Below are 18,944 nucleotides of genomic sequence, written 5' to 3'. Positions count from 1 at the left end.
CTTATGAAGACTAATGAAAAAATTGCACACCTCTACTAGATATCATAAATGAAACCTCAAACCACAAACACACACACACACACACACTAGTATGAGGATGATAGAAGTTGTACTCCAAAACATCAGAAAGGCCTCAAGTGATTGTGCATGTGGGAGTGGTGTATAGCTTAGTAAGCAGAACCAGAACCAAAAAATGTTGTTTGAAAAAGGATCATTATTTCCAAAACTAACATGTTACAGATGGTGTTATGACTTGTGTAACATGCTACTCCGAAGGAATCACTTCATCAGGAGATGTGCTGGGATTATAATATTTTGTTTTGTTTAAATTATCATGTCTTCAGAATGCTGCATGGACTGTTAATGTAACTCTTATCCTAAACCAATCCACATTATTGCCAATGAGATAATAGAGATTGGGTCACACACACGACAGTGCTGTCAGCTAAATATATGAGCTATTTTAACCCACTCCGTGGATTATTTAATCGTTTTATTAGTCACTTTAGTATGATTCAGCCACCAGGACAAAAAGTTTGAATCTTGGGCTGATCTAGTTTCACTCTGATAATTTTCTTTTCTTTTTAAAATGTCCATCTGGAAGATTCAACATAACACAATCAAAGAAATGAATAAAGGATGGAAGTTGAACAAGTTCATGTACCAGGCTATATATTACGTTCTCCTTGAACTGAGAGGATTACAACTCTTTCCAAGTCCTTGAATTTGTAATCACATAATCTAAGTGATTTACAGTACAATCTTATTTACTCAGAAGCAAGGCCCACTGAGTGTAACATATAAATGCAAATGTCTCTGCAGAAAGTGTGTGCAGAACTGCAGCAGGAATGTCACTATCAAACACATAAATAGAATAAAATAGGGATGGGCACCTGTATAGAAACAGCCTACAGATTTCTGAAGGGGGCACACACAAACACATACAGGTCATACTTTAAACATAAGTTACACTACATTTCTTCTTACCTGTTACCTTGTCAAGGCTTCAGAAACCTTCTTTAGTGTATTGGTAGAAAAAAATGGTAAACCTCACCCACAATTTGCTATACTAATAAGCAGGGGGCATAAACCTATAGCCATTAATTGATTTAGAAGATGTGCAAACTGAAGCAATGCTTCTATTTTTTGTTTTGTTTTTTGTTTTTTGCTGGCATAATTGCATAAAAGTAGATTTAAGCCATAATACACATCTTATTTACTTTGATGTATCTCCTCCAAATAACTGAAGGGTGAACAGATTGGGAACTTGCTAAATAACTAAGAAATGCATTCATATGTATGTTTGATCTGAAGTAACTTTCACTGAATTCCATGGAGATGACTCCTAGGTAAGTGTCAAGAGGCTCATAGCTTGAATATACCATCACAGAAGATGAGTATACATAACATAATTATCTGAATAGACGTATTAATGATGATGAAAACATATCTTTGACTCCCCACATTGTTTTATTACTGTTTGGGATACTATAAGATCTTGCTTTTTAAACTCACTGAACCTCTGGCTTTGTTGTTGTTTATTCATTTAGTCACTTTTGATTCTTGGTGACTTCATGAACCAGCCCATGCCAGAGATCCCTGTCAGCCGTCACCACCCCCAGCTCCTTCAGAGCCAAGCCAGTCAAGAGTCACTCTGGATGCACTTTTCAAAAAACACCATGCTAGTGCGTTATTTTGAATGTCTGCAGAGATCTCAATATCAAGACTGTGATCATGCAGACTCCATTATTTCACTGTCAGGTCAGCAATCTAGACCTCCATCTCTTCGTTTTGTAACATCCTGTCTGATGAAGAGTTACTGAGATCTCAAAAGCTTGCTACACATTTCTGGCCATTTGGTCAACCATTTTAGAAAAAGACTTTTGATTTTGGCTTTTGTGTTATGAGATACATCTCCATCTGTCAAAGCTCTCTGAAACAAACTGCTCTGGAGCTACCCTGGATACAACATGAGGGTACCCTCAAACTCTTTTCGAGTTCAGATGGCTGGCCAGGCTGTTGGTGCATTAGGGGCCACCACTTTACTAGCCAAAGGCTGCATCTACACTGACCATTTAATGCAGCTTGAAGCTAGGTAGTAAGAAGAAATTTAGAGCTGATTTCAAACTATGGTAGCACAACAGCAAACTCCAATCAAAGCGGTAGAAGAAAACCCTTGATGTGCATCAGTGCTTTGTGGTTTCTTCAATAACCATTCAGGCCTCAAACTGGTTCCAGGATTTCCTATGTAACCATCTGTACTGTACAGCAAAACCACATTTTCCAATAATGAGTTGAAACTGCAAGAATGGTCAGTGAGATTACTCCAGAGCCTCCAGGAAGCCCTGGAAATAAATGGCAAATTCTTCTGCTTCTGGATGAACGGCTGCAAGCAAAACCTCTGTTGCAAAACTAGCCTCACAGCATTTGGATATTTGCAGTGGTTGCAAGGTGAATCCATTTTCTTTGGTCTGTTTACACATGGCCATGGCCATCATGGCTTATTTTTTTTGCAGAGCTTAATATTTAGCCTTGCCTAAAAGAAACATCTGTAGACAGTATACAAGACCAAGTAAATAAACCTTCAAAATATGGCAATTAGATGAAATTTAGTACTTTAAAGTATGGAATACTGAGTGGAATTTTACCACTTTTTTCTATTTTACTCATTGCAGTAGAGTTCTTGTTTAATGGCAAAGTCTGCCTTGTAGCAATGGAATTTACAATGTGCTATTGGCTGTTTGCCTGTATGGGGAGAGACATGTCTTATCAATAAGCACTACTAAGCTATAAACCCCAGCTAATGTTCTGTATTGTATATATCTCCATCAATGCAGGGCTGTAAAAATAAGTTATCATAACCACAAAAGAAAGGCACATGTTGAGACCATATGTAAAGTCAAAAGCTGCTGTTTGTACTGAGCAGCATGCCAATACATAAGAACAGTTACATTTCATCAAACCCAGGGTCATTGTGGCCAGTTACAGATTCCTGAGGATGTTTGTAAAAGAGAATTTCATTGCTAGGCTACATTCCAGAAATTCAAGGAAAACAATACAATTCGACAATCTAGGTGAGATTGTATATAATTCCTACACATTTTCTCTAATAAACTAGTAATAATTTAAAACAAAATTTTGTTTTCCAGTTATTGCCATACCATTAATTTTGCACCAGGCTGGGAATTTCACTTCTTTGTGCATGTTATGAGAATATTAGGTTTTGCTCTCCCCCCCCCCCCCACAATTTATCACATATTAATTTAAGCAGACAATGTGTATATACCATATAAGTTAATTAGGTTTCTTCTATTTATTTGGCACATCATTATGCAAAAACAGATGGATATTTTTTCACCAATTTTTACTTAAAATATAGGGTACATGGCAGATATGAAAGCAACGATTAGCGGGAGCGGCTTTGAGCGAAAACTTCATTTTTAAAATGTGTTTAACAGGTGACTGAGAGCAGAGTGCTTCCTTATAGGAAGCTGAAGCTAAGATCTAATGCTGAAAATATTTGGGCTGACAAAGATATAACCAGTTATCCACTAGAGCAAGCATGGGGAAACTTTGGCCCTCCAGGTGTTTTGGACTTCAACTTACACAATTCCTAACAGTTTGCCTGTGCCCACATTAGAGCAATATATTCAAGCAATGCTGCGTACTACAGCTAATCTATCCTATAATTTCATGGAACTGGGAACAATGTTCTTCAATGTGTGTCCATGTCCTCTCTTTTATGAGTAAAAAAAAACACAAAGCCTGTCAAATACTATGTATACCAGCAATCTTTTTCTTGTTAATGTTTCTCTAAGCACATTTTTCAGTTCTATCTTATTTATCATGATAATGTACCTACATGATATAACTGCAATATGAATTTTAGTTGATTCTGCATTTATATCGACAGGTTAGGAAATTTTGGATAGCAGGAGCATGATTTTGAAAGCCTATGCAAAACTTTACTGCAAGACAGAATGTCATTTCCAGCTGGTTTTATCTTAGCCTTCTTGCATATGTGTAGTGTGTTGTACGATTAGTCTGAACAGATATCTCATTCGGTTCTACTTCCATTGCGTCTTCTTTTGGTGCTTTTTTTCCATGTTAGGAGAGACTTGAGAAACTACACGTCACTTCTGCCCAGGGGATGCCAGAATGTTTCACCATTCTGTGGGAGGCTTCTCTCATGTCCCCGCATGAGAAGCTGGAGCTGACAGATGGGAGCTCACCCCACTCCCCAGAATCGAACCACCGACCTTTTGGTCAGCTGTCCTGCCAGCACAAGGGTTTAACCCATTGTGCCACTGGAGACTATTGTACAGTCATAGCAATGTAACCCTACCCAGATGGCTCTGCCTGAAACCTAAGCAAAATAGCAAGTAAATGGCCTCCTACTATCGTACTTCTCTAAACTGAGGGGAAAATATATAACTAGGTATACAACTAATTTATGCATGAATGTCCTGAACACAGCAGGGTTTGCACATGCAACAGAGAGTGTAACCCTTAATATCTATTTCCATAAATGTTATCACATTCAGCTATAATTTGTGATAAATTACATTCTACTCGTCTCCCTTTGTTAAATTCTTAGTGTTTAAAAATCTAAATTTGTCTTTGAAAAATGTAACAGCTTCTTGTATATTTTTGCTGTGTTTCTTTGAAATGTACTGCCAAATCACTGAACAATCTCGGAAATTATTTGCTACTGATACTGCCCAAATAAGTATGTAAGAGTTCGATGTCGTCTTTTTTTAAAAAAAGGTTTAGTTTTGTCAGTTGGTACAAGTACCCAAGGCACAAATAAATTTTGAGGCAGCTCTGTCACTTGATCTGCAGAACAGTAGTTATCTGAAACCAAATCCCACCTAATTCTTTTGAAAAAGGAAGGGGAAAGAGCACTTTTGTCCGAAACCGAATTTATCTGTGTATTATTCTGTTAAGAGCACCTGCTGCAAAATTGTTGATTAATAATAATGCACTAAAAACCCTTCTGATGCTTCGCCTATTCTTCTTTTGTTTGAAATGGCCAGCTTTTCAGTCTTAGAGAAGTAACTGGATATGTCTAATTGAACAATGCTGTAACTAGCTCCAGCAGCCTTACTGTCTTTCTCCTTCAAAGCTGCAGAAACAATCAAGAGGCTATAGGTTCTGTATTTCATGCTATTCACTCAATTATAAGCTCTTCCAGGAGACTGGCTGGCGACTTTTTGTGCAGCACCACAATGTATTGGCATTTGGAGCACCAGGATTGCAGGAAATTATCAGGATTCTAATTGGGACTTCTTCAAATCATCAGGCATTATGTATTATACAGTGCCAGGTAGTGAAAGTTTAGATCCTTTTCTAGATGTTAAACATGATTGAGGCTCAAGAGACCATTTCAATAACAAGCGATCAAATCTCTAATTTGCAGCCAAATTCCAGACTGAAGATATTCAGTAGTGCAGGGAGGGTTGAGATACAATCCCTCTTGGCCTTTTTTTTATCATGTCAGAAGCAAATTGAGAACATACTGCAAGTTGCTTCTGGTGTGAGAGAATTGGCCTTCTACAGAAATGTTGCCAAGGGGACATCCGGATGTGTTATTATCCTGTGGGAGGCTTCTCTAATGTCCCCGTATGAGAAGCTGGGGCTGACAGATGGGAGCTTGCCCTGTCTCGCAGATTTGAACCTCCGACCTTCAGGTCAGCAGTTCAGCCAGCTCAAGGGTTTAATCCATTGTGTCACTGCGGCTCAGCTTCTTAGCCTAATCCTCACATGAAACAACTCCTATTGCATGGTGTTCTTCCGAAGTAAGGGAATTTTTAATTTAGGTGTTTTAAATTAATTGCACTTTCCATGATAAACAGTTTGCTACCTATTAGAAGTGATACTGTTGAATTAGAAGCAGAGTATGAAAATGAGAGGAATGAGACCACTAAATCTTGATTTTGTGAGTTGTGTTGGAATACCTGCAGTGTCCCTATCGGTATTGTTATAAAGAGTGAGGATTTGAAAGCCTTTGCTATTTAGTATTTATTTTGGTCACTTTGTACCTCTCATGGGCAAAGACTGCCTCCTTTTTATCGCTGGCCATCATCTCTTTTTTATCAGTGTTTCATTCATGACCCTGTGTTTAATTAACTAGTTTTTATAGCACACTTTTAAAACAACAAACACCAAATTTGAGAAAATAAGCTATATAGGTTTCTGTGTTCTATAGTCAGCCTTGAGGGATGCTAAGAGCTAAAGAGTAAGGAAACAGTCATTACAGTGATTACAACGAAACAACTTAGTACAAGGAAACATGAATGCAAGTGTCCTTGACAAAGGCAGAGTGAGGCAGCAGGTTTTGGTTTTGATTATGATTTTACTTGCTATTTTAATAAACACAAGCCAGCATTCAAACTTTTAATATCCTGCTGCCTAACTATTTCCAAATAGCAATCCAGCTCTTTAAACAACCTTAGAAAAATTAATTTGTATGGCTTTGTCTCTGCTTAGAAAAGTAAGTCCATTTCCAGAATCAGAATCACAAGCATTTGGGCCCCCCGCCCTAAATGTTTCCGTATGTGCCAAAACTCACAGCTTTTCTGTGCTGTGTTAACTGGTTTCCAGTGTAAGTGTGAGAGAGAAACCCAGGAATGTGTTTAGTTCCCAGCTATACCAGTCTTAAATAAAAAGATACATACAGCTCTTCCAGGAAACGAAGATTATGCAGAACATTTGAAGGCAGCTTAGAGATGTTGTTCATACTGAGATCACTGTAAAGACAAAAAAGACAAGAGTTTTAATAAAGCATAAATGCATTTTCCTTTTGTTTTAATTTGGGATGCTGGGAGGAGGAAGAGGAGGAGGAGGAAGATGAAGTTATATTACCCTACAAAGGCTAACAAATTAAGTAGAATCCCTTATACTATTCAGATCATCCCATGGGTTAACTTGGACAAAAATAATTTTAGATCTGGTGTTTTAAACCATGGTGTTATAGGCCCTTTGAAATATTGTTTTTTACTTTTTTCTTATTCAGCCATCTTTTTTCTATGTCAATACACTAAAAATAAAACAAAACAAAACAGCTGGCATGATTGAGTTGTTTTTTTTTCTTTTTAAAGAAAAAAAGTGTCAGGTAGCACATAGCCTGCAATATAATCTTTAAACGTCTACTCATATTTAGAAAAAAGCAAGATGATATGCATATAGCTAGCTGTAGAATTTAATATAGCGGAAGAACTTTTGTCATTTATTATTGTTTTAAAACTGCAATAACATGTATTTAGCTTCACATAAATGATACAAATATCCTTAACTTTTTCCTTTAATTATGTTTTCTTAGCACATTAAATTCTCAGATTACATTAAATAAGTGAAATGAACCATAAAACAAGGGTGCAATGTGACCCCACTAACACACTTCCTGGTGGATGCCACATTTGTTCCTGGCACATGAAATCAATAGCTTTTTCTAACTCAAATCAGCCTGTTTTAGACATCATTCCATGTAACCAGACTTTTTAAAAATGCCAGTGCCTTCCCCATGCTATGAAAGTTTCATTATTTATTTTGAGAGACACCATTAAAACACATAGAAGCCATCCAACAATATAAATTAACTCTGCCTATATAATGCACAAAACTTTACTGAGAGATCCTCCTGCATATGCTTCATGTGAATGAAGCTATGCTAGCATGGAACAGTATGCAATTCCAAAACCCCCACAATAAGATTTTCCTGGATAACTACAGGCATCAAAAGGAATGCCAAGTGAAACATTTGGTATATGATTTATCCTATATGCTTGCAGTAATCATTAATTCAGCTCTTTAAGTGCCATGCTTAACACTCTTGAGCATTTACTGGAGCTCAAGCTCTAAGCAGTTCATCACCCTTTACCACAGTTTATTTTGCTGAACTGGACATCAGCAGTCAAGCAACAACAAAGTCTTGTTCATAAGCACCAAAGCAGCAGCTATTGCCTTAAATGTTAAAAGTGCAATAATCATTAGAACTCATAGAAGTCAAGAATGCCTCAGACCAAGCAGTAGTTACATGGATTAGATAATTTGAGTAACTCCTCTGTGATGTAAACTGATACTCTCTGGGATGGTTTTCCACCTCTTCCCTTCTTTATATTCCTTTCCTATCTTGTAATGGACTTACCACAATAAAGTTTTTAATTTGTTTCCCCAAGTCATTGGTGTCTTTTCTCCTTAAACAGGATCTCTAACCATTGCATGCACTCTGCACCATTTAATTCCTCCACAATATCTCAGGAATCCTTTTACAACATGTTCCAGGGTGATGCTTTCTCAGGACACAAGAGCACTGCAGCAAACATTAAATGGCAGGTGGTAAGGATGTTTTTTCCATTCCTTTCTGTTTTGGTACATGCACCTGCTTCCACAGACTATGAGGGGGGAGGATGGGGCAGCCTATGTTACCAGCAACAGGGAAGGGGACAGGCTTTGATAACCCAGGCAACTTACCACCTTGCTATTGTGTGTGCCTTGCTATTGTGTGTGTATGTTATAACTCTTGCTGGGGATGGTAGTGGCGAGGAAGGTTCATTAGGATGCAGAACGGATAATGCAGTGGATGACATTTATAAAAAGCAGAAAACCAAAAGGGAGAGATTTAGCATAGGTTAACATGGAAAGGGGGCACAGTTAGTTGGCTTTCTACAAGATCATTTTACATTGCAATGCTTTGATTTCTGAAAGCAGTTTAAATTCTAATGTATCAAAAAGCTGTTTGTAAAATCCTAACATGCTATTCTAATTGCTGCTTTATTTATTTGAAATGGCTGTCTTCTAAACACACCAACAATGTAGGCTATGTTAATGTGAACAGGGATACTTGCATTTAAGATTGCATAGAGCAGTGTTTCTCAAACACTACCCCTGGAGGGCTTCAGCTCTTACAATTCCTAACAGCTGGTAAGCTGGCTGAGATTTCTGGGAGCTGAAGCCCAAAACACCAAGAAGCAGAGTTTGAGAAACACTTGCCTAAAGCTTAAATGATATTGTATGTAGATTCAGCAGAAGACATTTCATTGTATGGGAATTGAGCCCCCATTTGCAGCAGCTGGGAAGAGATGCAGAAAAAACACATACCCTATGACAGAAGAAGTCAACTGGAGGGCGGGAAGGGAGCAATTGAATCCCCCCTCCCACAATAGACCAGTTGGTTCCAGTTGGTGTTCCTGCCAGTTGGCAGAGGAGAAGGACCCAAGGTGCCTTCCTGCATTTGCAGCAGCTGAGATGAGATGCAAAAAAGGCCATATTTATTATGACCCAGTGGAGGACACTAAGGTTTTTTCCCTTAGTGTTCTCCACTCCAGAAGTTGCTCTTTTGTCATTATCAAATAAGTAGTTGTTGTAGTAGTTCAAACACTAAGGAAGAGAAAGGCAGAGACGATAATAACAGAGAACCACTTGTAGCCACTAGTGAGCCAGTAGCCTGTAGACCACCTGAAGAAGAAAGAAGCCTTAAGCCAAAATAATCCGTTGTGCAATAGAGTGTATCACCCCAGTTTCAAAGGGCTGCAACTGTTTCCTGAGAAAACACTTTCATTGTGTGGCAACAAAGCTATTTTTTTTTTGCTCAAGCTTAGGTAAAAATAAATGTTCTTGAGCCATCCTGCGACAGTAAGCATGTGTTTACCACATTTATTTATTTGTTAAATTTATACCCTGCCGTTCCCCAGTCAAGGGCCCAAGGCAGCTTATAGCCAATAAAAACATACAATATGAAAGTTAAAAAAAGTTAAAACCATAAATGTTAGCAAATGCAGTGAAACACAAATTTAAACCTCAATAAAACAAATTTAAAACCACTCTGATAATGTGTAAGGCCTTCCTAACCATCGGATATCACTAATACTTTCTGAAGTTTTCCTTGAAGGTTTTTAGGATCTTCCTGAATGCTAACAAAGAAGATGCAGATCTAATTGGGGAGAGCATTCCAAAATGAAGGAGACACTCCCAAGAAGGAATCCCTCTCTAGTGATCTTCAAATGAAGAATGTCATGGATGCTTGAGGACACCAGCATTCCCCCACTTGATCTTAATGCTCTCCCTGGTGTGTATAAAGGAACCCTATGTCTCAGGTAATCTGAATGGATGCCATGACGGGCTTTAAAGGTCAAAACCAACACTTTGAATCACATGTGATAGAAGCAACACAGCATGGGTTTGATCACTGCCTGCAGTAGAAGAGGCTTAGTTTAGGACTTTGCAGTGTTTAATTGGGCCAGATTTAGTACCTGGTGGCGTATCCCTATGTGGAATTAAATGGTTTTCATAGCAGACTGTCTGGAATAAGGTTTTCATCAGATGGCAGAAGGAACAACAAATCTAGTTAAACCCCTGTGCCAGCAGGACTGCTGACGAACAGGTCAGCAATTCAAATCCGGAGAGAGTGGGTTGAGTTCCCTCTGTCAGCTCCAACTCCCCATGTGGAGACATGAGAGATGGTAAAAGGATGGTAAAAATATCAAACATCTGGGCGTCCCCTGGGCAATGTCCTTGCAGACGACTAATTCTCTCACACCAGAAGCAACTTGCATTTTCTTGAGTCGCTCCTGACACGAAAAAGTCAGGCTTTAATAACTACAACCAATAAACCAGTTTGACTCCAGCAATGTGTCTCTGTAGGGCTTGTTTAATGTTTCTTTCTCCTTGCTGTCTCCTTTACTGCTGGCTGTACCAATAATATTATAAGTTAGTGATCTAAATTTTATTACTATCTTTTAAATTTTAATCATGCTGGCTGTTCATATTTTAGAGTTATATTGCATTTAGCTGGCATTCTAAAGTACATATTTAGGTTTATTGCTATTTTCTTGACAACATCCAATATTGGATATCCTTTGAAATAAATTGCAGTTTTATTCATATTTCTTAACAGTTGCTCTTTTTCAGCTAGAAATCTATTGTTTAGCAGTCACTTCTAAAGCTAATTTATTAAACACTAGTAGAGTTATTAAATTTCCTGTTTTTTTCCTAATATTTAATCATGCTGTTCTTTCTTTTCAGTAGATGGCCACTATCCCTTTATTTTGGCAAAGGAACAAAGAGCTTTCTTTGGCAAAGGAACAAACCGACAACAAATGAAATATAATCTGTCAAATTAATTATAGAGAGACAATAAGATAAAGCCACTTGAATAATGATGTATTTTTAAATATGCCAATAATGGATTTTAATAAATACTTCATAACTTAAGCAATGTGCTCTGAACTAGACTAACAAACACACATTTTAGCTATGAAATCAAATCCAGTTTGCAAACTCTATGTAAAAGTAAGACAGGGCCACAATAAAGGTTTTTGAGGTTCAAAACCACACAATGGAGCACCTGGCACAAACTGATCTCTCTTTACCAGATGTGTTTTGTTGGAAGTATGGCAGTGTGATGACCATTTTCTACTTACAACTGCAGAACTGGGCATCTTTGCCCTTTCCCAACCACTACATGACTATGGGGACAGCATCTGGTGCTTGGAAACGTCCTTCTAAATTTTACCTAATAATAATCCCTTTTACATTATCTGTAGCATAATAAAGCCCCAGTGCCTTCCTGCATTAGCTTTCAAAGCTCCTTGATCTTCCTGGAGGTAATTTATATCTTACACAGTGAGGATATTTCTATATACATACCCATGAAAAGATAGAAAAAGAACAATTTTACCTAGGAAGATTTGATCTTAGCTAGCCTGAATACTCCAAAACTACCATATTCCATCTGATCTTGGAAACTAAGCAGGATCGTCTCCAATCTCTACTTGGATGGAAGACCACCAATGAATACTAAGAGCTATTGGTTATTTTTCAGAGTAAAGGACTGGCAAAACCACCTTTGAGTATTTCTTCCCCAAGAAAAACCTTATGAAATTCATGAGGTCACCATAAATAGACAGGTAACTTGAAGGCAACACACAGTAGTATTCCCTTTCTCCACTGATGGCATAAAATATTGAGTCAAATACTTCAGGTTACCAATAACCTAAGGTTCATACCATTTCTAAAGTATGTTCAAAATAACCTATTGGTTGTTGGCCCTTGTAGCCTTCTTACCACCAGTACCCATGGTGTTCTGTCCAAGGTCCTGATGCCTTTTGGATTGTCTTAAGTGCCTTGCTAGCATTATATGCTTAACACTGCATCTGTGCATGACATCTAACCAATAATGAAAACAGGATATCTGACTCCCCTCCCCACCAATCACATATTGCAATAGCACACATTTGGTTAGAAGTATATCAACACACATGGTATATGTTAAAATGTTTAAGCTTATTTTATATGCTGTGTTACAACAAGACATTATATGATCAGGTACAAATAAAATGCTGAACAGATACAATAGAGCAAAGAGCTTTATAAGAACCGGGTTGTTGTAGGTTTTTTCGAGCTATATGGCCATGTTCTAGTGGCATTCTCTCCTGACATTTCACCTGCATCTATGGCAAGCATCGGGAGAGAATGCCTCTAGAACATGGCCATATCACCCAAAAAACCCTACAACAACCCAGTGATTCCGGCCATGAAAGCCTTTATAAGAACCATTTGAAAATGCACCTAACATTATAGAAAGTGAAGTGAAAACTGCATAGAGAGCACTTCAGAGAAATAAATCTCTGGCATTCCAAAAGAGCTTCATTCCAAAAGAGCTGCCTCATAGAAAGAACCTACTCTAGTTTTAGCTAAAATCTGTCAACAAATATAGAAAACAAAATAATGGCCAACAGATTGTAAATGCTCAATATACATTCTAATCCCCAAGAAAGGGGACAGTGAGGTTTACAGTAAGCACATGACCATTGTATTTATTTCCCATGCAAGGAAAGTGCTTCTCCACATTCTACAAGTACAACTTTTCGCATATAGAGAACAAGAAATGCCAAATGCCCAAGCTGATTTCAGGACAGGAACAACCACAAATGATCATATTGCAAAGATATATGGATAGTGGGCATACCAAAGGTTTCAGAAGGAAATCAAGCTATGCTTTATAGAGAATAGAAAAACCTTTGGTTTCTAAGATCATGAAAAACTATGGATCATTCTTAAACAAATGGTTGTGCCACAATATGGAATGGAAGGATCAAATTATATAATGAATCAATCAGTACTAGGTCTATCAATGCTTGTTCTTGTTCAGATAGCTACTTGACATTTTAATGCTATTTTAAGCTGTTTCTATAATGTTTATCTCCTCTGCTCCTAAATATTTTTGAAAAAAATATAAAATAACTCCCCACTCTGTGGTTTATCGTATGGCATTTCACTTGGAACCCAACAGCCTCCAAGTCAAACATGTAGTAATAATTTATATGGTAAGCAATAAATTATCATGGCAACTTCACAAAAGCATATTCACCCGTCAGACTCTCATTGTATTTGGTTAATGGGCTGTAAGACATGAAAATGAATAATTGCCCCATACAGTTGTAAGGAAGAATGACTATACTATTTTATTTTATTCTTAAATAAAATTTGACTATATCATTTATTTTGTCAACCTGAAGGATGAGTCTTCAAAGAGCAGTGCATGATAGAAGCTGGAAAGACATACGTTTCTCATGACATCACTGATTGTGAGAACTCAAGGTTGCTCTATTCAACCAGCTAAGCATTTTGTTTTCTCCTTTCCTTCACACACAGATCATGCACATCCCTAGCATGGGTAAGCAGTGCTTAAGCTTAACGAGAATAACTAGTTGAAGGTCTGTGAATAAACATCATGCCTTAGTGCCTCTTTTAACCTTGGAGTATTCAGTCTCATACTCCTGCAAATATATGGGGAGAAATGTTGAATCAGATCAGATATCTATCTATCTAGTCATTTTTTGATCATATAGTGATTACTGATTGTTTATGGGAAGCTGTCCAACAGAGTTACATACATTTTCTCTGCTCCTAGCAATATTTACCGTATATTGCTTGTGTAATACCATACCATATTACACGACTGGGGCTATAAGACGACCCCCCAACTTTAATACACAAAATAGAGAGTTGGGGATATACTCGCCGTTTAAGACGACTCCGCAATTTCAGTCCTCTACGCCAGGTGGGTTCTGTCCTCTATGCCTGGCATGCGGTTGCCCCTGGGCCTCTGGGCTGCTTCCTGTGCTGCCTCCCGCGCTGCTCAGGGCCTCCCGCGCTGCTCAGGCCACTCTCCTTCTTTCTGCCACCATTGCATCTCTGCCTCCCAGCCCCATCAAGCCTCATGAGAAGTGCCTCTTCTCCTGCGAGACAAAGTTGTCTCGCGGGTGAAGAGGTGCGTCTCGCGAGGCCTGGCCAGGAAGAAGGAGAGCGGCCTGAGCAAGAGGGCCTCCTGCACTGGTCAGGCTGCTCTCTTTCTTCCAGGTCAGGCCTCGTGAGAAGCTCCTCTTCTCCCACAAGACAATGTTGTCTCGCAGGAGAAGAGATGCTTCTCGCAAGGCCTGACCTGGAAGAAGGACAGCAGCCTGACCAGCACAGCAGCCAGGAAGAGAGGAAGGACAGGGAGCATGCCCGGGAGGCTGCCATGAGCCAAGGCAGTGGAGGAGGAGGCGGAGGAGGAGGGGAGCCCATGGCCAAGGCCCTCCACACCAAGAGGCTCTACCGGTAATTTTATTATTATTTTAATTTTATACCCGGGGAACTAGATGATCCCCAAAATTTTATAAGGTTTTACATGCCTAAAAAGTCGTCTAGTACCCCGGAATATATGGTAATATAAATATTTAAATAAAGTCATGAATTCGTATGTTCTCCTACAGTGTTTTAATTTTCTTGTTTTAAATAGGTTTTATTGGCTACATTTTCAGAAATGCACATACCATGCAAAGGATATAACTGGAATTTGACTATTTTGTTGTTTTATTTTATTGTGTTGTGTTTTTAATCTATGTCTATTCGGGTTTGTCCCCATGTAAACCATGCCGAGTCCTTTTGGGGAGATAGAGGCATAGTACAAAAATAAAGTTGCTATTATTATTATTATTATTATTATTATTATAAAATGAAAGTTCAAAGAAAAAAATAATGTCTTGACAGTTTAAATTGATCATGATACAGACTGTGATTGAAATTTCAGATTCAACAGATTATTATTCTCACATCCCCAGCTCCCACATTAAAAAACTATTAGTAGAAAAGCTTTTGAAAGCCTGGCTCTGATTTCAGCTGGAAACAGTTCTGTTCGGTTCTCATGGCTGCACAATAGCAGATTTCCACCATCAGTTATATGCAAAGGGCTTCACCACCCTCTTTCCCAAAGCCACGCGTTTCAGGGCTCCCAAAACTGAAGGAAGGCAGTGAAGTGTGTGTGTGGTGGGGAGAGCAATGACTTAAAGTCAGCTCTTTTTATAGAGAGAGGGTTTCCCTGTTAAATCTTTTTCAATAGGTTATTGACGGCTTTGAAACTTAAATGGCATTTGTCAACCATCAGTAAATCTTAAAAACTTTTCCTTCAAATGGCTCAACTCTGGGTCTCAGCTTTTCCCATTAATCTGTATGTAAGGCCACTGAGGGCTTTTTCAGTTTAGATAATGCCTAGATTAAAAGCTCCATTCAGAAAGAAAAGCTTTAGCATTCACCTTGTGTACATAGGCCATTTCAACAGTGGTATTCATGGGTTGTTATTTCAACTCCACATTTGTCTTACAAACAAGACATTTGTTACAAAGGCTTGGTAGAGACGTACTATAGTGAATTATTGAAATCTATTTGTAATGGCTTGTTATTTTTATTATCTATGATCTGTTTTACTTCAGGAATCTTAACCTGACAATTGCACAATTACGCTGCTATTTTTAAAGATGAAAAAGCACATTCCTTCTAATTTAGTAGTAATGCTGATTAAAAATACAATAAGAATGTTTTTGCTTTTAAGTTCTTTTATCATTTCCAAATGAAATCAACATTTTAGACATATACTTGATGTAATTAACAGTATTATGCAAGGAGTGTTCTAGGACTTTTATATCTAATTTTTTATAAATAAAAGAGGCAAAAATGAATTTTCATTAAGTTAGAAACATATTCCCCTGCTATAAAAATAATAAACTGAAAGTTGAAAATTTCCAGAAGAAGCACCTTCGTCAATCAGAAAGGGATACTTAGGATAAAAGCAGCACCATAAAGCAAGAAACATGATCTCATATGGGCGTTGTAGGATAAAGTGTTGGGGATATTACACATTCTCTATATAGTTTATTATATAAGAAAGGGTGGACATAATGCTTTTTGGGGGAAAAATCCTGTTTCATGCAACAGACAGAAAGAATTCATAGTTTTGCTTATATCTTCCCTATAGCAATCAATGGATTTTGATGACACAACTTTGGCTGGATTATGTCCTTCATTATTGAAGGACGTAAACCATAAATAAAACAGCCACCTTTAGTGATGCAACTCTCACCTTCTCAGTGCCTGATCATGTGCCTGACCTCAGGTCAGATATCACTAGTTGAAAAGATGCACATAATGACATATATTGGTTTGCAGAGATACATGAATCCCATAACAGAGATGAGAAAGTCCTGTTAAAATTGTAACAGAACGTGATGGTGGCCTACACCCATAATGTTTACTTCTTTTTTATGCTTTGAGATATACATGTGGATTTCTGTAGTTATGCTTCAGTTAAACAAGGAAGAAATGTTCCTGGACTTTCCTTCTTTAACAAAGACTTAGGGCTCTTCCACAGAGCCATATAACCCAGGGCCCTTCTAGACAGGCCCTATACCCCAGGATCCAATCCCAGGTTTTCTGCTTTAAACTTGATTATATGAGTCTGCACTGACAGATAATCTGGGATAAAAAGAAAACCTGGGATAAGATTATGGGGTATAACGCTTGTCTGGAAGGGTCCCCAGAATATCAAGGCAGATAATCCACAATATCTGCTTTAAAATGGGTTGAGACCACACTACTATATATTCCAGTTCAATTTGGATTTTATACAGCTGTGTGGAAGGGGCCTTTGATATAGAAATGATAGACAAAGAACAATGATAAGTTCCTACATCACAAAAAATAATAGCAGTTTCCTTTGTTTCAGCAAACATATAATACAAAACTAACAATGTATGCATGCGATTTGAAACAACCAGGTCAGTTAAGCCTTCTATAAGTCAACAAAAACATTTTGAATCTTCTATAGATCATTTGAAAGCTTCAAAAATGTAGCTTGAACCAGTCCTGGGCTTAGGTGTCCTTGTAGATGGATCCTTAGTCTATGAAGTTTATGCTACCAACTAATTTTTTTCAGTCTCAAAGGTACTGCAAGATCATTTTACAAACTGCTCCAGATTAATGTGACCATGTTTTTGAATTCTACCATCATGAAAAACAAATTAATATTATGTGATTTTTAATTTAAAATGTGGAAAAATGTCCACCAATTATGTTTGGAGCAAATGTAAATGTTACTCTCCATAATGCTGTCATTATCTTCAAAGCAGTATATTACAGCTGATACAGTTACTTTTGATATATTACTTCTAGAATCTATGATACTAAGCCATGTTACTGAGATAAGGAAGTCCAGCAAAGAACTGACAAATGTAACTGGTGTGTGAGAGATATAAGATACATCACTATATACTGGTGACCTTTTCCTATTATAGAAGCTCTCTTACCAAATCCCATGTTTATGTTGACCTAAATACCTCTCAATCAGTGGTTCTCAACCTGTGGGTCCCCAGGTGTTTTAGCCTACAACTCCCAGAAATCCCAGCCAGTTTACCAGTGGTTAGGATTTCTGGGAGTTGAAGGCCAAAACATCTGGGGACACACAGCTTGAGAACCACTGCTCTAAAGGACTTGGGGCCAAGATACCTGAAAGACCACCTGTTCTCGGAGGTCGCCAGAAATTTGGTGAGATCTTCAGGGGATGTCCTGTTGTGTGTCCCAACATTTAATAAAGCTAGATTGGTGGGGGACACATAATATGGCTTTCTCTATAGCAGCACCTCAGGTATAAAACCCCCTACCAAACTAAGTCAGGCTGCCCCCATCTCCTTTAAGCTTCTATTGGGCAGCCAAAACAGTACTGTTCTACATGGCACTCAGAGTTTGACAATGTTATTGTAAGTGCTTCAAAATTAGATTCTATTATTGTTTTTAGACCTTTGAGAACTTTCTAAAAGATGTGCTTAAAATGTCAATATCTTTGCATTGTTTAATTGAGAACCAGCATGGTTTAATGGTCTGAGCATTAGACTACAGCTCTAGAGAAAAAGGTTCAGTTTCCCATTCAGGCATGTAAACTGAGTCACAGAAAATGCCAAGTGCATAAATGCCAAGTGCACAAGAAAACAATAACAGAAAATGCCAACTACACAACAAAACAATAACAAATATTGTTTTCTTTAGTTTTTATTTGTTCATCACCTCAGGAGCCCTTGTGGGTTGGGTAGTGATACAAAAATACTTTAAGTGAAATAATATAAAATAAATTAGCAATCTGAAATACCAGCATTAGCTATAGTGTGTCTCCTAAACTGGCATAATGTTTTATATGAATAAAGTTTTCAAATGAGCTGAAAAGTCAGACTTTATTGTCACAATTACATTTTCTGCTCTCCCATTCTGTGCCATTCTCCAAAACATGAAAGTATAGGCTTGTTAATCACTTTTATTCAGGCTGCAGGGAAATTAGTTTATCTTCATAAGTAAAGCAAATTAGGCAGATCATGGCTGATTAGAATTCAGCAGTAAAATCTCCATACTTTCAATTCCACCCTTTTCTTTTTAAAACGTTGGCTATGTCAAATATGAAGGTGTTTCCCACGGCCAGTCTGGGCTCTGTTTATAACAAGTGCTGTGGCTAGAACAATAGTTCTTACACAGCCACTGAAGTTCTTTAGTTTGGTTGTTGTGCACAAAAAGAACAAGGAACCTTAGCAAACATTTGATGAAACTTCTAGATTTCCATATTTCCCTGACTGCATTTTCTGAGA

At 37.9% G+C, this 18,944-nt stretch overlaps 1 protein-coding gene across 2 annotated transcripts in view; it reads right to left on the bottom strand.

The window, feature by feature from the left end:
* The window catches only part of LGR5 (leucine rich repeat containing G protein-coupled receptor 5), a 91,598-nt gene that overhangs the window by 51,060 nt on the left and 21,594 nt on the right, over positions 1–18,944 (bottom strand). For both annotated transcript variants that reach the window (XM_060777459.2, XM_060777458.2), the window contains exon 2: positions 6,678–6,749. In XM_060777459.2, the coding sequence (XP_060633442.2) occupies positions 6,678–6,749 (72 nt within the window). The remainder of the gene's footprint in view (positions 1–6,677; positions 6,750–18,944) is intronic.

This window comes from Anolis sagrei, chromosome 5, assembly GCF_037176765.1.
Source record: "Anolis sagrei isolate rAnoSag1 chromosome 5, rAnoSag1.mat, whole genome shotgun sequence".
NCBI lineage: Eukaryota > Metazoa > Chordata > Lepidosauria > Squamata > Dactyloidae > Anolis > Anolis sagrei.
This window is presented reverse-complemented; position numbering and strand designations above follow the sequence as displayed.